The sequence below is a fragment of the Heterocephalus glaber genome, unplaced genomic scaffold, assembly GCF_053883595.1.
Source record: "Heterocephalus glaber isolate CG9 unplaced genomic scaffold, H.glaber_assembly_v1.0 deba00001806, whole genome shotgun sequence".
NCBI lineage: Eukaryota > Metazoa > Chordata > Mammalia > Rodentia > Bathyergidae > Heterocephalus > Heterocephalus glaber.
The window spans coordinates 215,481-237,450 of record NW_028258481.1 but is presented as its reverse complement, the minus strand read 5'-3'; the positions used below and the strand labels follow the sequence as shown (position 1 = coordinate 237,450).

At 39.2% G+C, this 21,970-nt stretch overlaps 2 protein-coding genes across 2 annotated transcripts; one reads left to right on the top strand and one right to left on the bottom strand.

Annotated features, from left to right (window-relative positions):
* The first annotated feature begins 9,693 nt into the window (after nt 1-9,693).
* LOC101712032 (olfactory receptor 5T9) lies at nt 9,694-10,680 on the top strand. The gene has a single exon (XM_013067432.2). The coding sequence runs from the start codon at nt 9,694-9,696 to the stop codon at nt 10,678-10,680; it is 987 nt and encodes a 328-aa protein (XP_012922886.2).
* Nucleotides 10,681-19,390: 8,710 nt separating this feature from the next.
* Nucleotides 19,391-20,338, bottom strand: LOC106008159 (olfactory receptor 8H1-like). The gene has a single exon (XM_013067478.2). It carries the CDS (start codon nt 20,336-20,338, stop codon nt 19,391-19,393), a length of 948 nt encoding a protein of 315 aa, XP_012922932.2.
* Nucleotides 20,339-21,970: the final 1,632 nt, after the last annotated feature.

The following is a 21,970-nucleotide window of genomic DNA, read 5'->3' as shown; positions in this document are numbered from 1 at the left end:
GCACAGGGTCAGGCATGGAGACACCATAGCGGCTTTGATTTCAAGGTTATTAAAGAGCTTAAAACGGCTGCGGCTCAATACGGGGCCACTGCACCTTACACCATGGCTATTTTAGAATCAGTGGCAGAAAATTGGCTCACCCCAATTGATTGGCAGACCCTGGCCCACGCCACCCTTGCAGGAGGTGATTATTTGTTATGGAAATCTGAATATGTTGAAAATTGCCGAGAAACTGCTAGGCGCAATGCTCAGGCGGGGAATGGATGGGTGCTTGACATGCTCCTTGGGGAGGGGGCCTACGCGGCTAACGACCAACAGATGCAATTTGATGCGGGGTTGTATGCCCAGATTCAGACCGCAGCCACTAGGGCCTGGAGAAAACTCCCCTCCAAAGGAGACGTAAGTGCCTCCCTCACTAATATCCGGCAGGGGCCAGACGAGCCGTTTGCGGACTTTGTCCACTGCCTTCTCACGGGCGGCAGGTCGGATTTTTGGGAGCGCGGAGACGGGGACGGATTTCGTTAAACAGCTTGCTTTTGAGAACACCAACGCCGCCTGTCAGGCCGCTATCCGCCCCTATAAAAAGAAAACTGACCTTTCCGGCTACATTCGCCTTTGCTCTGAGATTGGGGCCACCTACCAACAGGGCCTTGCCGTGGCAGCTGCCATGCAAGGCTTCACAGTCAAACAATTCCTGCAGCGCCACGTCGGCAATAAGTGTTTCCGGTGTGGGGCCACCGGCCATTTTGCTAGAGAATGCCCGACCTCTAAAATGCAGGGCCCCAACGCTCCGCCCCCAGGGCCCTGCCCCCGATGCAATCGGGGGAGGCATTGGGCGAGTGAGTGCCGATCCAAAACTGATGCCCAGGGCCGACCCCTCCCCCTCCCCAGGGTTCAAATTCGGGAAACGGGAAAGGGGGCTAGCCCCCGGCCCCCAATTCCAAGCAAATTTACAGGGTGCTCAATTTTGCTCCAGTAAACAGCAATCCATTTCAGACCTCGTCAGAGCCACAAAAGGAAGTGCCGGATTGGACCTCAGTGCCACCACCCACACAGTATTGACCCCAGAAATGGGAGTCCAGGCCCTCGCCACAGGAATTTTTGGACCCCTCCCTAAAGAGACTTTTGGCCTCGTAGTAGGCAGAAGCAGCACCACCATGAGTGGACTGTTGGTATACCCAGGAGTGATTGATAACGACTACTCCGGGGAAATTAAAGTTATGGTTTCTTCCCCCAAAGTTATTAACACCATTCAATCAGGCCAAAGATTTGCTCAATTGTTACTCCTTCCCCTTCTCTCTACCTCTAGTAAGGCTCTTAACAACGCCCGAGGCAGCCAGGGATTTGGCTCATCTGATGTCTACTGGTCGGAGATACTTTCAGCACAAAAGCCTCTCATGACCTTGTGGTTAGATGGGAGACAGTTTTCTGGATTGGTAGACACTGGGGCTGACGTAACTATCATAAAGGGAGAAGACTGGCCTCGGGCGTGGCCATTAAAAGACACCCTCACCCATCTCAGGGGTATAGGTCAAAGTCAAAATCCTAAACAAAGTGCCAAAGATCTGACCTGGAGGGACCAAGATGGTAATCAGGGCACCATTCAACCTTATATCATCTCCGGGTTGCCTGTCAATCTATGGGGGAGAGACCTATTATCACAAATGGGGTTAATTATTTCCAGCCCCAATAAAATTGTCACTATGCAGATGTTTAAAAATGGGTACATTCCAGGAACAGGGTTAGGAAAACACCCTACAAGCCTTACTCGCCCCATTGAGCCCGTCCCTCATCCCCCTCGAGCAGGGTTAGGCCATTTTCCATAGGGGTCATTGACACTCCTGCGGTCCATGCTGAAAAGATCACCTGGCTCTCAGATGATCCAGTATACATCACCTTAATGCTCGCACGCTTCGCCTTATGTATAAACTTACTAGGGAACAAGCTAGACAAATTGTTAAAACCTGCCCTGCGTGCACTCTTCATCTTCCCACACCTCATCTGGGAGTTAATCCTCGTGGCTTGATTCCAAATGCCCTGTGGCAAATGGACGTCACACACTACCCTGAATTTGGCATTCTTAAGTATATACATGTCAACATTGGTACCTGTAGTGGATTCATATTTGCCACCCTGCAGTCTGGGGAAGCTACTAAACATGTCATCGCTCATCTCCTCATTGCCTTCTCAGTACTTGGATGTCCACAACAAATTAAAACAGACAATGGTCCAGGCTATACCAGCTCTGGCTTCTCGAAGTTTTGCAAACAATTTGAAATAACACACATAACGGGAATCCCATATAATCCTCAGGGACAAGGCATTATAGAAAGGGCTAATCTCACACTCAAAATTACTTTAGACAAAATAAAAAAGGGGGAATGGTACCCTACCAAGGGGTCTCCTAGAAACCTGATATCACATGCACTATTTATTCTTAACTTCTTAAATTTGGATGCCAAAGGTTTATCTGCAGCCAATCGTTTCTGGCAACCAGAGACGCAACAACAATTTGCCTCGGTGATGTGGAAAGACCCCCTGGACCACTCATGGCACGGGCCCGATCCTGTACTTATCTGGGGCCGAGGATCGGTGTGTATTTACTCCAAGGAAATGAAGTCAGCCAGGTGGCTCCCAGAACGCCTAGTAAAACAAGTTGATAGGCATGCTGATGATGCCGATGACCTGACGTTGTCCAATCTTAACCAGTTAACAATGGTGCCTACAATTACAATCTAATAATCATCAAGAGTATAGTATAATTCAATTTGGCTAGTTGTGTTTGGGTGCACCCTAGTTTTATACGCTGTCTTATATGTTTGTCTATTGTCTGTTGTTTGTGTTCGTACAGTTGAGCTCAATATGTTCCTTCCTCTTCAAAGGATATTCGCCTATTGTTAAATTGACTTATAGATAATATTATTAAACTAAAGACATGCTTTTCTTCCCAGGTTGTTAATTGATCAAAGTACCACTGAAATTTATTTTATGAAAGTGATGTGCATTGTCACCCACATGCAACAATCAAATTACAATTAACAGTTATAAAATTAAAAGATATATATTCTTAATTGTTTGTCAAAACAATTATAGATGGAAACTCCCTTTGATGAATATAGAAGTGGCCATGCAGAAAATGATTATTCTGGTCTTAATTCATTAAAGGGACCCCCTAGTAAATTTTATATTATAAAATCTTATGGGAGACACATCACAATGAATATTATCTAAATATGTTATAAATTGATTGTATTGGTTGTCCTTGATATTTAAGCACTGAATATGTTGTTACAAAACGTTCATATTGGTTAAGTTCTGAATATGTTATTGTAGCATGTCCACATTGGTTATCTTCAAAAGCTTAATCAGGGTAGCTTAACTCTCTTATTCACAGTCTAGCCTTAAATGAACATTGCTGTTTTTATGCCAACAAATCTGGGATCGTCAGGGGAAAAATTCACGAACTTCAAGAAGATTTGAACAGAAGACGACAAGAACTCATACAAAATCCCCTTTGGACTGGCCTCAATGGTTTTCTCCCCTATCTCCTCCCTTTGTTGGGGCCTCTATTGGGTCTACTCTTGCTCATTTCCTTAGGGCCCATACTTTATAACAAAATCGTGGCCTTCCTAAAAGCCCAAATCGAGGCAATAAAAACAGCGCCCATACAGGTCCATTATAATTGGTTAGCCATGGCTGATCAGGATGAGTACCTGGTGAGAGGGCTGGCAAGCCAATGACGGGCAACTGAGCAAGCGTGCCATGCTATGAAAAAGGCCCTCGTGCGCCGCCTAAGACAGGTGCCAGAGCTTTAATTCTCTGGTTAACCGAGGACGGGTAAGGTGCACGGTGCAGACACGTTTGTTGCTCTGACCCAAGACAGGCTCAGCCCCCGCAGGCTTGGCTCTCCTGACGCCTTTCTTCTAATTATAATTTTAAAGGGAGGACCTGTGGGGGGCCTTGCCCCCCCCCCCCGCTGGCACTCTTGAGTGCCTATTACGGACATGCCCGGGCTTGTTGCAGATCTACCCGGCAACAAGGAAGTAGCCCCAGTACACTCCTCTTGCTCCTCCCCTCTCGCCCTACGGTATATATGTTGTAGCAGCTTCCGCAATAAACGAGACTTGATCAGAAACCTGTCTTGTCTCCATCTCTCGTGTCCCCTGTCCCCTCTCATCCTCGCTCCCCCTCTAGGGTCTTCGTTGACTTACCCGCGGGCCGGGACAATCTATAGTCAATTTTTTTTGTTAAATTCTTTTATTGGTACATTGTAGGTATACAACACAATTACATTTCTCATTGGGAATTGTACCTTTACATGATGCATCTTGGTTCTTATTTTTTCCCCATTCCCAGCCCTCCCTTCACCCGCTCCACCCTTCCCTATTTACAAAGACTTTATTTCCATTTTTTCCATTTCTCATCATTTTTTCTTTCCCTTCTTTCCTTTCCCCTGCCCCTCCCACTATCCCTACCCCTTTGGACCTTTTCTTCCTATTTTGTGTTATCAATTATTCATTCTAATCATTGGTACATTTTAGGTATACAATATAATGACATTCATCATTGGAAATTTGCACCTTTACATAATCTCTCTTGGTTCCCTAAGGGTGAAAAATAATACAGTCAATTTTTTTGACACAGGTGTTTATGTCCATACAATGGAGAAGGGAATGTCTTTTCAACACAATTTGCTATGAAAATTGTAATTCCCTTGCAGGGTAAGAAATTGGTCCTTCCTGTCACCAATCACAAAAACTAATGGGACAGATTAGAGACTTACATGTAGTAACCAAAACTATAAAACCACAATAGGAGCCATGGATGAAATGCTTCCTGACAATGCGATGCATGAGGACTTTTGGACAAGATACCAAAATCACAGGGTACAAAATCAAAAAGAGATAAATTAGATCACGTCCTTAGCAAAGGAAACAACAGAATGAAGGGATGTCATAAGGAAAAGGAAAAAATGTTCACAAACTGTACATCAGGCCAGAGGTGGATATTCCAAGTACATAAAAACTTCCAAGTCTGAATAGCAAAAAAAAAAATTTAAGAGAGACAAGAGATCTAGGTAGGCTTTCTGAAGAGAATACGGTGGAATGGCTGACAGTTATGTGACAATATGCTCAACATCATTGCCATCAAGGAAATGCCAATCCTAACCAGAATGAGATATTACCTCACTCTAGTAAGAGTTCCTGTTGGCGTAATGCAAAGATAATAAATGCTGAAAAGGACATGGAGAATGAAAATTAGTACAGCAATTATGGAAGCCCCTATGGATATTCCTCAAAAATTAAAACTACAACTGCCCTGTGATCTAGCATTACTGCTGGTTTGTGTACATCTAAAGCAGGAAGGGGTAAATCTGGATCAAAGGCTATTAATTTACAGTTAGGAACAAGAAATTTGGTTATGCTTTACACAGGAGAAGTGTGACTACATTAAAGTACTGTACTGTAACTTTCAGAAAAATCTAGAGGAAACAATTTTGAATGTTTTCAACATGAAGAAATGATACAGGTTTGATGTGACAGATATATTTAACCTGATTGAAACATTATGCAGTCTATGAATGTATGGAAATATTGCAATATACCGTATTCATATGTATCATAAATTTACAGTGTGCTGAAATTTTACAAACTGTACATAAACTTGTGAATAATCCCTAGACCAGGAGTCAGAATATCCCCAGTTCTCCCAGTAAACTCCTTTATTTATCTTCTAGTCATGGGCACCCCTGCAAAAGTAACCCCTTTCAGAGCAATAATAAACATAGGAGTCATAGAGAGGTTTTCAAAATCAGGGTTTGAAATTTTAACTTCAAGAAAATCCCTGTCAGCTCAGTGGTTCTGCCGCTTGCCTTGCAAGTGCAAGGATCCAAGTTCAATCCCCGGTACCAAAAAAAAAAAAAAGAAAGGAAAAGAAAAAGGAAATCCCTGTCTATAAGTGTCACTTATAAGAATTTGATAAACACATACACGTAAATAAATAAAACAGCTTATAAAATATTTCAATCATCCTAAAAATTTCTCAAGTTTCCACTTTGTATTGGATCAGTTCCTTTTGCCCTCTGCTTTTGTCACTTACAAATTATATTTGGAATTGTATTGCATTTTTTCACTGTTAGAATGCTTCCATGTGCAGAATGAGATGCAAATGCCAGCACATTGGAGGAAACATTGTGAGTTTGGTGTCTTCCACTTAGCAAAACTTTGGTGTCTAACTATAATGTTTAACCATAAATCATTGGTGACTCTTCCATTTTGTAAATGTACTTTTACTTATATTTCTTTGCTAATATTTATTCATTGGTTACTTCCTTGAAATACACAAGTTAAAACTTCCTGCATTTCTTGGCCGATCTTGATATCACATTTCTTCAATCCAAAAGTTATGAATCTAATTCCTCTCTGAAGGCTTTCTTGGTTGCTTGCAAATATTGGCAAATAGAAATAAAGCTGCTGTGAGCATAAGTGTGCAGAATTTTGTGTAGAAATACATTTTCAGCTCCTTGGGATCTATAACAAGGGGTATGGGAGCTGGCTGGCTCTTTAATAAGAGTGTATTTCATGTGGAAAGAAACTTCCAGGATGAGTGCTCAGGTGGCTGAGTCCCCAGCATTCCCTTCACCCCCAGTGAGCCTGCCTTGTGCTACACAACCTCGCCTGCATTTGTTGTTTGCCACATTCTGAATTTCGAGCACATAACAGGGCTGTAGGAGATCACATGGTTTTCATTTGCATTTCCTTTATGACCTCTGATGTGGCTGAGCTTGTACACGCTTATTTGACATCATTCTTCTCTTATGAGATATCTGTTAAATACTTTTTCATAGGCTTTAAAGAGATTGTGTAGTTATTGCCAATATTTATCACTTCAGACTTTATTTTTTACACATTGTCTAGTGTCTGTGGCTTATTGTGTCATTTTTAGACTACCCAAGCAATTAATTTCCACAATATTTTTGTTCATAGCTAAGTTCAAATCTGTGAATTGTACGTTGGAGTCCCAAAACAAGAAATGCCCAGGAGAAACTGAAAAGGTTAACTTATACCACTGTTGAATCTCCATTACACTCTTTTAGTATATAGGATTGTAGTTATATTTATATTGTTGTAACTAACTGGATAATGTTTCCAAAAATGGATTCACTTGATCCGTTTATTATTCTTTTCCATTACACTATTTTAAAATTACAGAAACTTAATATTTAAACAAGTATAGTGAGTGATCATTAAGGAACGATTGCATGGTATCATAACTTATGCTTTCACAGCACCAGATCATACAAGTTTCCAGGATATCAAGAGCCTTCGACAGGTTATATTTCCAAGAAAAGGAATCAGATTTCAGGAAATCTGTTAGTATCCACATGGCACATGTTTATTATCAAGGTTGACACTGATTCTTTGTAAGCTCTGTGCATATTTGTTTTGCATTTCATATCACTGGGCAAAATGCTTTCATGCAATAAGTTTTGATCATGTAATTCATTGTTCTACATCACTGAGTCACTGTGAAAACACAAAATTAAATTGGTAGGTTTCTCCCCAGGGGAGAGTTGGAGTGTATTCTCCTTGGAGCGCCCCTGTGGACCTCTACCAGAGCACAAGGACCTAATAAAAGAAAACAATGTCTACTGCCTTATCCACCATTCAGTTGGTGAGCAGTTCAGTTCTGACGGTAAGTGAAAGGACAACTTGTGAAACATTTAGATGCTATAGTGTTGAATTTGAAACTACAATGTATGCCTTAATATTTTAGTCTAAGACAAAGGACTTAACTTGAGATTCTATTGCAAACTGAATCTCTTTTGTTTCCTGGAACACAGCAGAGAAAATGGGGAGAATTCCCTGAAAATATCAGTGACTAGATCTGTGGTTTGAGAGTTTGCTTTAATTGACTTGAGAAAGGATAATGGTCAGAAGAAGGGAATACAATTGAAGAATTATATGTATAATTGGTACAAGTGACGAAATGTAGACCATATTAAATTGATTTAAAGTGCCTACCTGAGGAATTGGTTCCATGACATTTTTGGATTTTTTCCTATTAAAAGATTTAAATTTTACATTTATTTCCCAGTTAGAAAATTGATAGAAGAGGCTGTTCAGCTTACTTTTAAAAATTTCAGTCTTCTAAGCTTGATTGCTTTGTAAATGAATTTAAACATGAGCAAGTGTGGTTTTCTGCTGTTTCTGGGGGATGGCTTCTCAATGTCAGCTCACCGCAATGAGTGTGCAGAGTGGTGACGTGAAAACGCAGCAAGCGGGGGCCGAATCCTGGCTTGAACCATGGCTCCGTGACTGACTGTGTGACTCCGCCCCATTCTGTGTGTGCCTGGGCCGCAGCTTTCTCATCAGTCCAGCCCTGCCGAGCCAGGAGTTTGGAGGTGCTGTGCCGATTCCATGGGGTAAAATACACACAATTCTCACCCTTTGACGAGTGATAGCATGGCAGCTGCTGTAGAGGATTTTCTGGTTTTGAGCTCATTGTTTGTCATATGGCCAGTGATCTGTGTTTTCATATTTTGAGAACTGAGGGCCTGATTTTTCTTTGCTTTTCCAGATTGTTCATGTTGTGTTAAAAATTCTGAGATCTGTATTTTTATCTATAATCTGTCAATGTGAAATCAGAGACACCAAATGCATTCGGATCTAATTCCCTAAACTGTTAGCTGCCCAAAAGGTCCGTGCTGTGAGCATCTTGGATGAAGTATTGGAAACCAAGCTTATTGTGGACAACTCCTTCCAGTTTGCAAGAGTGATTTAGGGAATTGCTGTATTGAGTGAGACATGATCTGGAATGAAGGATATTTTATGAATTCATAAACCAGCTGTTTGCTCCATAGCAAAGAACGGAGGCATCATTGTTTGCTAGAAAATTATTATCATAAAATTCATGCGTACCAGCTCCCCCTGATGAATCCAATCATTATGTACCACAAACATGTTCAATCAAAAAAAGTTGCAAGGACTGCCTTTGAAAATATTAACTGCATTTCTCCCCTGACCATAAACAAATAGATGCCATTCTAATTTTCAGCATTTACAGAGTATTGGGGTTTGGTGAGTACAGTATCATCAGCATGCAATTTTAATGTCATATAAAACCTGTCCATCACTGTCCCGTAAGCACTGAGGAGGGAGCCAATTGTCTTGTATGCTTGAAATGCTTCAGACAGGCAGGCCACCCTAGTGGTCAAACTGAAATGTAAGTCTAATTTATTCCATTTTCCAGCTAATTGAGAAAGTCTATTCAATGATCCTCCCACTGCTTCTCTCACTTCGCGTTATTCTGTGAGTGTGACTGTTCCATGTGAAAACCTGAGAGCACTAAGGAACCTCATTCTATGGATTCTGAGTGGAGCCCAGGGTAAGTATTCCATCTTTGTGAAACTTAAGGCAGAGAAATATGAGACAGGTGGAAACATCTCATAGACAATAGTGGAAAGTCAGCAATTTAAATGGGAAGATTCCGGTAATAAGATACCTTCAGCCAGCAGCTGAATAACAATAATTTCTTCAACTCATTTAAACAGGGTAATGAATCCACATGGACCAGACTTCTGCATCTTTGTCTGGTCTACTCAGCAACAAGGATTCTATGTGCCTCTCCACAACTCAAATGGTGGAGTCTGTTTTCACTGCATTGCCTTTAAACTTAGAAGTAATAACTGAAATGTCAGAGACAGCAAAAGACATGGAGTCACCCATGATTCATTTGAGGAACACGACTGAAGTCACCGTGTTTATCCTGACTGGTTTCACAGATGATTTTCACCTGCAAGTCTTCCTGTTTTCCCTATTCCTGGCAGTCTATCTCTTCACTCTGGTGGGAAATTTGGGTCTGGTAGCATTGGTCATCAGTGATATCCAACTCCACAAACCCATGTACTATTTTCTTAGTGTGCTATCATTCTTGGATGCCTGCTACTCCACAGTTGTCACCCCCAAAATGTTGGCCAATTTTCTGACAAAGGATAAAACCATTTCACTTCCTGAATGTACAACACAGATGCTTCTCTTTGTTACTTTGGGGACCACAGAGTGCTTTCTCTTGGCAGCAATGGCTTATGACCGCTATGTGGCCATCTACAACCCCCTGCTGTATTCAGTAAGGATGTCACCCAGAGTCTATGTTCCACTCATCACTGCTTCCTATGTCGGTGGCATTGTACATGCCACAGTGCATACTGTGGCCACGTTTAGCCTGTCCTTCTGTGGATCCAATGTAATTAGGCATGTGTTCTGTGATATCCCTCCTCTCCTCGCTATCTCCTGTTCTGATACTCACACAAACCAGCTTCTACTCTTCTACTGTGTGGGCGCCATTGAGGTGGTCACCCTCCTGATTGTCCTCATCTCCTATGGCTTCATTCTCTTGGCCATTCTGAGGATGCATTCTGGTGAAGGGAGGAGGAAAGTGTTTTCCACGTGTGGCTCCCACCTAGCCGGAGTGTCCATTTATCACGGGACAATCCTCTTCATGTATGTGAGACCAAGTTCCAACTACACCCTGCAGCATGACATGGTGGTGTCCATATTTTACACCATTGTGATTCCCATGCTGAATCCCATCATCTACAGTTTGAGGAACAAAGATGTCAAAGAGGCCATGAGAAGATTCTCTGAGAGAAATTGGTGTGTAACTAAAGTGCATTTTTAGAATTTTAACCCAAAATAATACTGCCTTTAAGTCTATATATCTAAGCCAAACCTAGATAGAAGATCTTGTTCTTAGTTCATGGTGCTTGTAGTCCTGAAATATTTCCAAGTATTAATTAGCCCTCTAGGACAACATATGAGGAATGTTTTGTATTATCAAGGTATACATATATGTATATATACATATATATGTTGAAAAACATGTATTATTTAGTCATTGGTGCTATGTAGTCACTGATACACACACTGATATACATATATACATCTTAAGTGAGCCCTTATTTAAATTTATTTTAAGTAAATGTTAGAGATGAGGTTTATAGTCCTAAATTGTGCCTAGAGTCCTAAAATAGTACTGCTTGAAATATGCTCACATTGCTTATAATTCCCCAGCACCCACTATGAATTTAATTCCTCATTTTTCAGTTCCTCTTTTTCAGAATGCTCCTGCAAATGTTCCCCCTTTCCTGACATACTCAGACAACACTGGGCCTCTGTACGTGCCTTGGACTTGTTTGGATCCAAACTAGATTTTTCTTCTTAACTGGGGACTGGCCTTTCTGCTGCCTGATCACAGATGATCCACTCTGAATCCAGCTCATTTAATCCAGGCTGATGCTGCCCATAACGTTTACTGAGATTGTACCTCAGGACAATGAGACCTAATACAATTACTCCTGGGAGACTAATCTATGTGGCTACTCTATGTGGCTTTTCTAAGTCCAAGATCAGCTCACTTTGATGCTGGGATCCTTGGTCCTTGGTTTCGGTCCTTGCTCAGTCCCTAGTCTTGCCTTTGTCCTCATCTATGAGGAATTTCCTTAGATTTGTGTTCAGTCCACAATGTTTACACCAAAGAAGCACGGCCTTGAAAACTGACACAATCTCATTTCAGTTAAACTCATGCTTCCTTCAGCTTCATTTCACTGAATTTATATGTGTTTCAAGGTTTCTTTTCAGCAAGAGGCATTCACTGTAGATACTTTTCTTTGATCCAACTCATTTTCATACCAAAGATGTGATCATCCTGAGATGTTGCAAGAAAAACTGCATCAGAACATAGCAATCAAAGCAACCTTGATCAAGAGATAATTTTTAAATGTTCATTTCCAATTCAAAATAACATTGTTTTGTTTTTATTTTCTAATTATTTGTGATTAGTTGTACAAATTAGATCTACCCATCTATAGTGGAACATCGAATGTTTGGCAGCAGATGCAATACTTAAAATTTCTCCAATATTAATGCAATACAGTTTTCATAGTTACAACACCGACTATATTGTAGACATGATTTTATGTGATAAAAATCAAACCATTCAAACTAAAGCATCTTTAAATTTTTTTGTCAGATGATGATATTTTTAAGAGTTTTTCTGGAAGAAAGGAATAAACTTCTTCAATGATATTTCCAAATCTTACTTCCCCATAAACTCAAAACTTTCTAGCATTCCAGAATCATTCTTTAGATTTCTACCATGCACTCCAGTGTCCCATAATTTCTAGGAATAAGTTGTGGTCCAAATGGCCTTGTGGAATATCAGTGCATTGTTGCTTAGATGAAGCAAAATAAACATTATTTTGGAAACTAGAAGTTGAACAAAAAAGTAAAATCATCTCATTTGTACCTAAAACAATCTTTGTAAAATTATTCACAAATTCATCTAGAATTGATGTTCAGTTAATGTGGGAGAAATTTTGCAGGTTCTCCTTTTATCTAGCAGCATCACGGAAATCCAATGTTGTTGAAAATCAGGGGCCCAAGGTTATTTTCCAAGTTAGTATAAAAGAATGGAAAACAATGACATCTTTTCCAACTTAAGTTAATAAAATATCATTCCACATAGCTCAGCTACCTTTCCCTTTAAGGTTGCTCCTTGACTTTCACTGTCTTTGCAGACCTACCCTCTCTGACCACTTGATAGATTTACTTTATTATTATTGGTGATGAGAATTTGCTTACAATTCAGATCTGCCAATATGCTGACACTATCATGTTCATAATGACAGTAATGTGTCTGCTTGACCTCAGAGTTGTACCCACAAGGCATGAAAAGGTACCTGGAACATAGGATTTAGTTAACATGTAACTGATGAGCAGTTCATGAATGAAGGAGTTACACTTGTCTGTGTGGGCTTGTCCTCTTCCATAAGCTTTGGTTAGTTTTGTCTGTGCATTCGTTCTCATTCTGAGATAAGCATCTGCCCCTTGGTGCATAGTTTACCTGTCACTTGCTACCCCAACTCTCCTGTCCACCTCCAGTACTCATGTCTGAATTTTGTAAAACTTCTATTAAAGTTCAAAATGTGAAAATATCAGGGATCAGAACATGTTGTCACAAAGTATGTGTCTTTGGCAGGCTGAGGACTTTGAAATTAAGGAGTTGGAAAGGGCCTCAGACACATCAGCTCTCTATTCACCCTCCACTTATCTCCCGATCCCCTTTCTCCTTCAAAGCTATTCTTATAAACTAGAATTCTTCTTCTTAAAGGTAAGTCACACAGAGTAAAACTTCCATCACCCAAGGCAGTCCTTTAAACCTAGAGAAGCATGTGGCCTTCTACCACCTTTTCTATGTACAAGCTGACCACAGGGAGATTCTATGGCCTCACTTCTGGGAAAGTATGTCATCTTACCCTCTGGAGGATTCTGATCTGTAAGCAATGGGAGGAAGTTCTCCACACAGAGAGAAGGAGAACCAGAAAGAGAGAGCATGTGAGGTTTTCCCCCCTCTGAGGACTGTCATCCACACAGCCCTTCTGCCCAGTGAGGATTCTACATGGCAGTCTATGCTTACTTGAGCTTTAAGACCCACATCAGAAATTACCCCTGTCTGGGGTTCTGTGTTTCTGCAGTTGCATATGTCATGGAAATCTTTTTTTAAATTTTGGAGCAAATTATTAATACAGAGTGAGATTATTTTATATGTTCCTATGTGTGTGTAACATATTTTGATTAATTTTATCCCTATTATAATTCTCTCCCCTACCCTCCTTATTCCCAGATTACCTTCCGTATTTTATGAAATCAATGTCCTAGATTATTTTCTTCTTCCTCTTCTCCTCCTCTTCTTCCTCCTCCTCCTTCTTTTTCTTCCTCTTTCTCTTTCTATCTCTCTCTCACAAACACACACACACTCTCTCACACTCTGCTTTCCTACATTGCTCAAATAAGAATAAACATGTGCTATCTAACCTTGTTCAAGGGCTTATTTTGTTAATAATGTGGTGTCCAGTACAATCAATTTGCCTATAAATGACATTCATTCCTCTTCACGGCTGAAATACCTGTGTGACATTTTCTCTTTCCATCCATCTCTCCATGAGAATCTTGGCTGTTTCTATTGCTTAGTTCAGGAGCCACAGTGGTGTAAATGTGCTTTGCGTGTGTCACAGTCTTTCAGAAATATATGAAGGAGTTGTACAGCTAGATCAAGTAGCTTTACAACAGCTTTTCATCCCCATCAAAAGAGGGGACCTTTTCCCTTCTCTCTCACCAATATTCATTGTTTTTTGTATTACTGATGTCAGTCATTCTGACTAGAGTGGTATAGAATGTCTTGTTGTTTTGATTTGCATTTTCAAAAGTTCTAAAGGTATTGCACATTTTTCCGCACACCCATTGGCCATTTCTGCATCTCTATTTTAGAATTCTGTGCTCAGTTTATTGATTGTTCTCATTTATTGATGGGTCTTTTTCTCTGAATGGTTTTAAGAGTCTCTGAGTTATTTCCATATTGTAGACATTTATCTTTTGTTGGAGAAGGAGCTAGCAGTGAGTCTTCTGCTCTGTAGGTGGTCGCTTCAGGTGGTTGATTTTGCTGTGCAGAATATTTTTAATTTGAGGCAGTCCCATTTGTTTGATTCTTGACATTATTTCCTGTGTCATCAGGTCCCATTCAGGGAGGCTTTTCATGTTTCTATGGCTTCAAGTATTTCTTCTGTATTTTCTCACAACAATTTCAAAGTTTTCAGATCTCTCTCTCTCTCTCTCTCTCTCTCTCTCTCTCTCTCTTTCTCTCTCTCTCTCCATATGTAAACTTTGTTCCATTTTGCTTTGATGACAGGGAAAGAGATAGGGATCTAATTTCAACCTTCTAGGCATCCAGTATTTCCACCACCATTTACCAGAGAGGCTGTCATTTTTTCCTCATTTGGTTTTGGCCCCTCTCTCAAAATCAGATGGCTAAGGCTGCCTGCGTGTGTGCCTGTGATTTTTGCTCAGTACCACTGACATACACACCTGCTCTGACAATGTACAGCAGAGTTTTGTGTCTCTGGGTTTGCAGTGTAACTTGAGATCAGGTAGTGTGGTTTCTCCAGTATTGCTCATTTGGCTCAGGAAAGCTTGAGGTTTTCCTGGTTTTTTGTGCTTCCTTATGAATTTATGATTGTTTTTTCTAGTTCTGTGAAGAATTTTGTTGATATTGTCATAGGGCTCACATTGAATTACAGATCATTTTTGGAAATGTAGCCATTTTAATGATGTAATTTCTATCTATCCATGAATAAAAGAGGTATTTTCAAATTCCATTATCTTATTCAATTTCTTTCTGCAGTTTTGTTTTTAGGATTCTTAATCTTTTCCTGTTAGGTCAATTCCTAAGTATTTCATTTTATATTTTGAAGCTGTTGTGGATAGCATAGCTTCTTTGATTTCTTCCTCAGCAGGATTGTTACTGATGCAGAGGAAAGCTATTGATCATTTTGAGTTTGTAAACTGCAATTTTCCTACAATTTACTTTTATCAGCTCTCAAGGTCTTCTGCTGGAACTTTTAGTGTCTTCTATATAAAGGGTTCTGTGTTTGGTAAACAGGGATAATCTGTCTTCTTCCTTTCCTACATGCAACCCTTTTATTTCTCTTTTTCCTAATTATCCTGGTGAAAGTTTCCAGTACTAGTCTTACAGTAGTGTTGAGAGAGGACACCTCTGTCTCATTCCTGACATTAGAGGAACTGATTTTAGTCATTCCCTATGTTGTATGATGATGTTAGCTTTGCTCAATTTAAGTAGCAGTTCTTCCATCCCTTTTTTCTTAAGGTTATGTTTTTTTTTCGTGAAGGGACATTAAATTTTGTGCAATCATTTTCTATGTCTATTAAAAAGATCACGTGGTTTTAGGTCCTTGCTTCTGTTTATGTGATGTAATGTACTTATTGATGTATGTACATTGAACCATTCTTGAATCATTATGATGAAAATACCTTGGTCAGACTGTATGATCTTTTCATTGTGTTGGGGAGTATGTTATTCAATTTCCAGGTGTTCGTAAAATTTCTGTGGTTTCTTTTGCTTTTAATCTAATTTCAGTGTATTATGTTCTGATAACACAAATGAGATGATTTGGATTCTCTTGTATTTGTTTAAGTAGCCTTTATGAGCCAGTATGCACTTAATCATGGAGAAAGCTCCATGTACTGCTGCCAATAATGTGCATCCTGCTGTAGTACTGTGGAGCACTGTCTAGATGACTATTAAGTCCATTTGTTCAAATGTATGTGTCAGCTCTGACATATCTTTTTATATTTTTTTAGTTGATCTATTTGTGAGAATGGAACACTAAGTCTGCCACTATGTTTCTCTTGGTGTTTATTTTTTTCTTTTATGTCCAGTAGTGTTTGTGTGTTTGTTTAATGAAGTCAGGTGATGATAAACTGATGTTTATATATATATATATATATATATACACACACATATGTATATGTAAAATATTTTCCATTATTAACAATACATTAATAATTTGGAAGCAAAAATAGTTGTTCTTACTTTGGTGTGGTGTATTATGATCTTCTAAAAGTGTTATTTCTATTATATAGAATTCTGACCTGGCATCCTAAACTCCATGATAAAATCTTTAATTATTTCAGACAAATAACTTCCATTACATGAGCTGTGTAGTGATGTAAGAAAATAATTAAACAACTGCAAATATAGCTTAAATGTTTCTGAATGCCACTGGATTATACTATGCTTATTTAATAATATGATATAAGTGTTCTCTAGCCTGTATCATAAAGAAAATAGCTGAGTCTTAATTTAATTAAAATTTAAGAATTTCTTTGAAATTCTTAAACATTCTTTAAAGGTTGTCTACAAACTCAGATTAAATAGACTGCTTTCTCAACAAAAATTAAAGCATAATTTGTCTAAATTTTAGAAATGCATACAAATGAAAGTGAAGTAAAACCACATCATATAAAATTGAGTGGAACAGGAACCCATAACTACATGAAATTACTGAGACATTAAGATGAATGATGAGCCCAAACAACATATTGAACAATACATGTTTATTCAATTTTAGTTCTCATTGCAAAGATAAACAACTAGGAATACCTTCAAGGATCAAAAATAAAAACATAGATAAGAAAAGAAGAATAATTAATTAATAATTTTACATAGTATTATTGTAGGATGTTATAATTTTGAAAAATTCAGAAATTTGAGTACACATTTAAATGATTGAATTGAATTAATTGTCGAGTTCATAAAACTTCAACATATTTGTAATTTTAAAAATAGAGATACTGCAATTAACTTTACACACTCAAAAATAATGATATAATTTTATTAAAACTAACTTAATTTCAACAAATAAATAATTCATATAATCATATGTTGGGATTAAAGAATCCATATAATAGTTTTTAAAAAATTTATATACAATGTTTACCTGGAAAATGAAACAATGCATGATAAAATAACCTTAAAACAGCAAAGAGAAATTTAAAGTTGCAATTAGAGATTGAATAGACTGAATATTTCTTAAAAAGTTTTTATTTCTTTACTTGACCTAAGATTACAGAAGGTCACATATTCTACATTCATCATGTATCCTTTCTTTTTGCAACTTTCAATATTAAAAATGTAAAACAAATGAGGCACACTGTTCATTAATTTATCACAATCACAAATCAGCAGACAGGCAGAGGCAGGGGCTGAAGCTTCTTGCCCTGTCTCAGAAAGCTGAGGTTTGACATGGGGAGCAGGTACACACCTAACACACGCTACTGCACGCAGGTTTTTAACTCGGTAAATTCACAGCATTTCAGGCTCAAAGCATTACACAGTCAGAGTCTTGGTTTTTCCCTTATATTGAGAACATGTTCATCTGGCATATTTATAACAAAGAGATTATTAGATATTAAAGTTTTAAGTGGCTACAGAAATCAGCAACAATTACACAGGATATGAAAGAAATTATATTGAACAATATAGCTTTTTTTTCAAGCTTCTCAAAAGTAATGACTTTTATTTACAATTGCATGTATCAAGATTACAATAGAAACACTAGTGATACCACCTGAACAAAAGCAATGATTTATTGGTTATGGCAATGAATGCAACATTGACAGTCTCTGGAGAGAATCAAGCAATTATCCAGGAGCTGCAAATGTGATTGGAATAGGTCTTCCAGGGTCGTTTGTACTTTAACGGCTTTCTCCTTTTTTGCCAACTACCCTCTCATGGTGAACTTGACTGCAGCGAGTCTGGAGCCCGCGCCGCTCAGCTCCCGCTGGAAATCCGGGTCGCTCCCGACAGGCTTCACACCCACCATCCTCAAACAGAGCCCGGTCGGGCGGCCGTGACGCCTCCGGCTTCTGAAGCGAAGGGGAAAACCGGTGAGAAAGGGGAGAAGCTCGGGAAGACCGGGGCTTGGACAGAGGAGCTGGCGACAGCCACGTCTACTCCGGGGCTCTCAGTGCTGAGTCACGCCAGGGCGCCCAGCAGCCGAGGGGGCGGGGACTGAACAATACCGCTATGAATAACCATTTATTAAAGAGGACATGTATAAAACTGTCAAAATTGTTACTGCATTTTTCTTTTCTTTAATAATTTTCATTATTTGCCAAATTGTTCTAACTTTAACATAGATCACTTTCTTAAGATCTAATTCTACTTCAATATTTTACTTTATTATGAATGCAAAATGGGGAATTGCTGGCTTCATTTTTTTTTTCTGTTAGCTTTTTGTATGTTGGCCAAATAAATTTACCCAAAGAAATTTGCAAAACATTGAGGAATAATCTTCAAAAGGGGTATGCATTAGGATATGGTAGGAATTAGTATTGGGGTACAGTGGTGAGCAGAACTGCCTTCCAAAATATGCTAGGAATTCAAGTCTTCTGATAATAATGGGCAACTTTTACTTTTATCACCCTAAAAATTTCACATTCATCTCCTGATCAGATGATAATGAAATTATATATCTAGTCCAGTTGAGGGGAATTCATCATAAACTTTTGGTAAATTAATGAGGATTATTCAGTAAAATGGTTCCAGATCTAGAAGCCAAATGCTGGAATGTTGGATTGGAAAGCAATTGTTACTAACTACTCTACCCTTATTCTCTATATTATAAGCACAATGATCCATGAAAAAATGCAGTTCTTTTTAATTACAAAATTCACTAAAATTGCAGAAAGTATGAATACTATATGATAGATTTTAAAATGGCACACACATTTCCTTCTGTTGCACATTAGTTGCCCTTAAAATCCCATGAATTTAGGCAATGGATTTAACATGTTCATGATGATTTCCAATTTCAGTATGAATTTCTAAAATAATGCTTATGGCACTGTCCAAGTTCATGCTTAGTTAAGGAAGGGCAACTTGAGCGGCACAAAGAGATGAATTGCTTTCAGAGAGAGACCTTAAAATTCCCCAAACGAAAATAGAAAGACAGTGTAAATTCTTAACTTCACTGTTATTTCAACTGTCTGTGGCCTGCTTTCTTCTGCAGGACTCTCAGGGCAGCATGCTTCACCTCTTTGTTTCTGAGACTATAAATGAGCGGGTTTAGCATGGGGATCACAATCGTGTAAAACACGGAAGCCACCTGATCCCTTCCCAAGGAGTAGGACATCTTCGGTTTTAGGTAAGTAAACATCATAGTGCTGTAGAAGATGGTGACTCCCAGGAGATGGGAGGCACAGGTGGAGAAGGCTTTTCGTTTTCCTGCAGTGGAATTAATTTTCAGGATAGTGGAGAGGATGGACACATAGGATCCAGATATGGTGATGAGAGACAGCACTAGAGTGGACCCCGCAAAAGCAAATATTGTGATTTCGACTTCATAAGTGTCACTGCAGGACAGAACTAAAACTGGGGATGTGTCACAGAAAAAGTGCTGGATGACATTAGAGTTGCAGAAGTGCAGTCTGCTCATGCAAACCGCATTCACAGTGGAATCTATAAATCCAAACATATAGGACCCAGTTACGAGGGCACAGCACAGTTGTGTGGACATAATGACTGGATAGTGCAGCGGGTTGCAGATAGCTACATAGCGATCATAGGCCATAGAGGAGAGAAGGAAGCATTCAGTAGAACCCAAGACGGTAAAAAGGTTCATCTGTAAGAAGCAGCCCAGGAAGGAGATGCTTTTGGTGGAAGTCAGTAAGTTCTGTAAGGTTTTAGGGGTGATGACACTTGAGTAGCTGAGGTCAAGAAATGACAGGTGAGTGAGAAAAAAGTACATGGGGGTGTGAAGCTGAGGATCCAGGTGAATGATCAGTATCATCCCCGCATTCCCCAGCACCGTGATCAGGTAAATCAGGAGGAAGAGCCCGGAGAGGACCAGCTTTGCCTCTGCAGAGTCCGTCAGCCCCATGAGGATGAAATCAGTCACACTGCTGGAGTTCCTTCTATTCATGGTGTTAGGCTGCACTTAAGGTTGAATAATCAAGGTTGATACTTAGCTTAATGGACTGCAAAAAGGCTTTGTATGTCTGAATGACCTGTATATAGTTAGGCCTGTTTATACTTACTTTAGCATTTCTAGAAGTTGATACTGTTCAACTGTACTGAGCAAGAATAAAAAATTCATTGTCATATATTGATATAGGTATAAATTGACATTTGATTCTGATATAATAAGAATTTATGTCCTATGAAATTAGCATACACCTGATACATGCTTCTTTGTTTTAACACATTTAATCCATATGTGAATTTTATGCTATAGTTACTATCATTTAGTATTTTCAGATCTTAAGAAAGGCACAGGAAGTAACTTGTTTAATCAGAGCAATTACATCTCCAGCCTGAAATTCTCCAAGGTGCTTTGACTCAGGAGGGTATGCTCACAGTGTTTATAATTTGTCTTAGCAAACATGACACAGGTCATAAAAAAGTATGATTAAAAATTTAGTGTATTATTTATTCCCATTTAGTTCCCAATGCCATTTCACATTAGTTACAAGTAAATTTCACTTTATAGGGAACTTATGTGGGCCACGTTAAGATTATAAACCACATAGACTATAGTACTGCTGAATATATCAAACCTGAAAGGGTAAAATGACTCTTTAAATGTTAAGATGCTTTAAAGATAGACTACTGCTCCCAATTCCTCCTCTAGATCAGGAACGTGTACCTGCTTCCTCCTCCACTCAGATGACAGACAGGAAGCAATGCTCTGTCAGAAAAATGCCATCTGCCTCTGAGAAGAAGATGCAGGTGTGGACCTACAGCAGGAGGTCAAGGTCAGGTTTCATTTACACCAGGGTGGAAGGCAGATGGCACTGACCTGGACTTAGAAGCCCTCGCACCCCGAGCCTGGGAGACGGAGATCAGAGGCAGTGAGAGGCTAGCGATGAGTAAATGCTTGTCTTTCAATCAAAATAATCAAATTTTAAAAATTCAATTGAGATAAATTTTCTCCCATTTTGGGGAGCAGAAGAAAGGGACAATACTGTAACTCCAGTTACAATGTGCCTTCCTAACTTGATCTTTCAAAGTCAAATTTCTCCCAAAAAGAGATTTTCAAAATATTCACTTTTTTAAGAGACTTTGGTTGTACCACCTTTATATGTTCAATTCACAAATAGTGTACTAGTATTGATTATATGTTTTATATGTATGTATTGGCATGCCCTTCTGAAAAAATTCCTGTTTCATTTTATCTAATCCAAAACTTTCCAGTTTTACAAATGACACTGTGAAAATGCTACAATATTATCCACCTAGAAATTTTAATACTTCAAATTTTTTTCGGAAATAAGATAACAAGATAAGAACCCTTTCTGCGATATTTGTTTTCCTTGGTAGGTTACTTAGATGTTTTTGTACATTCTTTTTCATTAATTATATAAATTAAATCACTCTAGAAATTTTGTTTCTGTCTTGATCCAATGGATACTTTACCAGGAGGTCTTGTCTGGAGAGAATCCCAGGGAGCAGCTGTGAACATAACCAGAGCAGGATCGCCTTCCATCCAGCAGGCTGATGACCCAGGCCCTCGCATATGAGCCCTCAGAATAGCGCACCTTCCTCATCCTCAGGG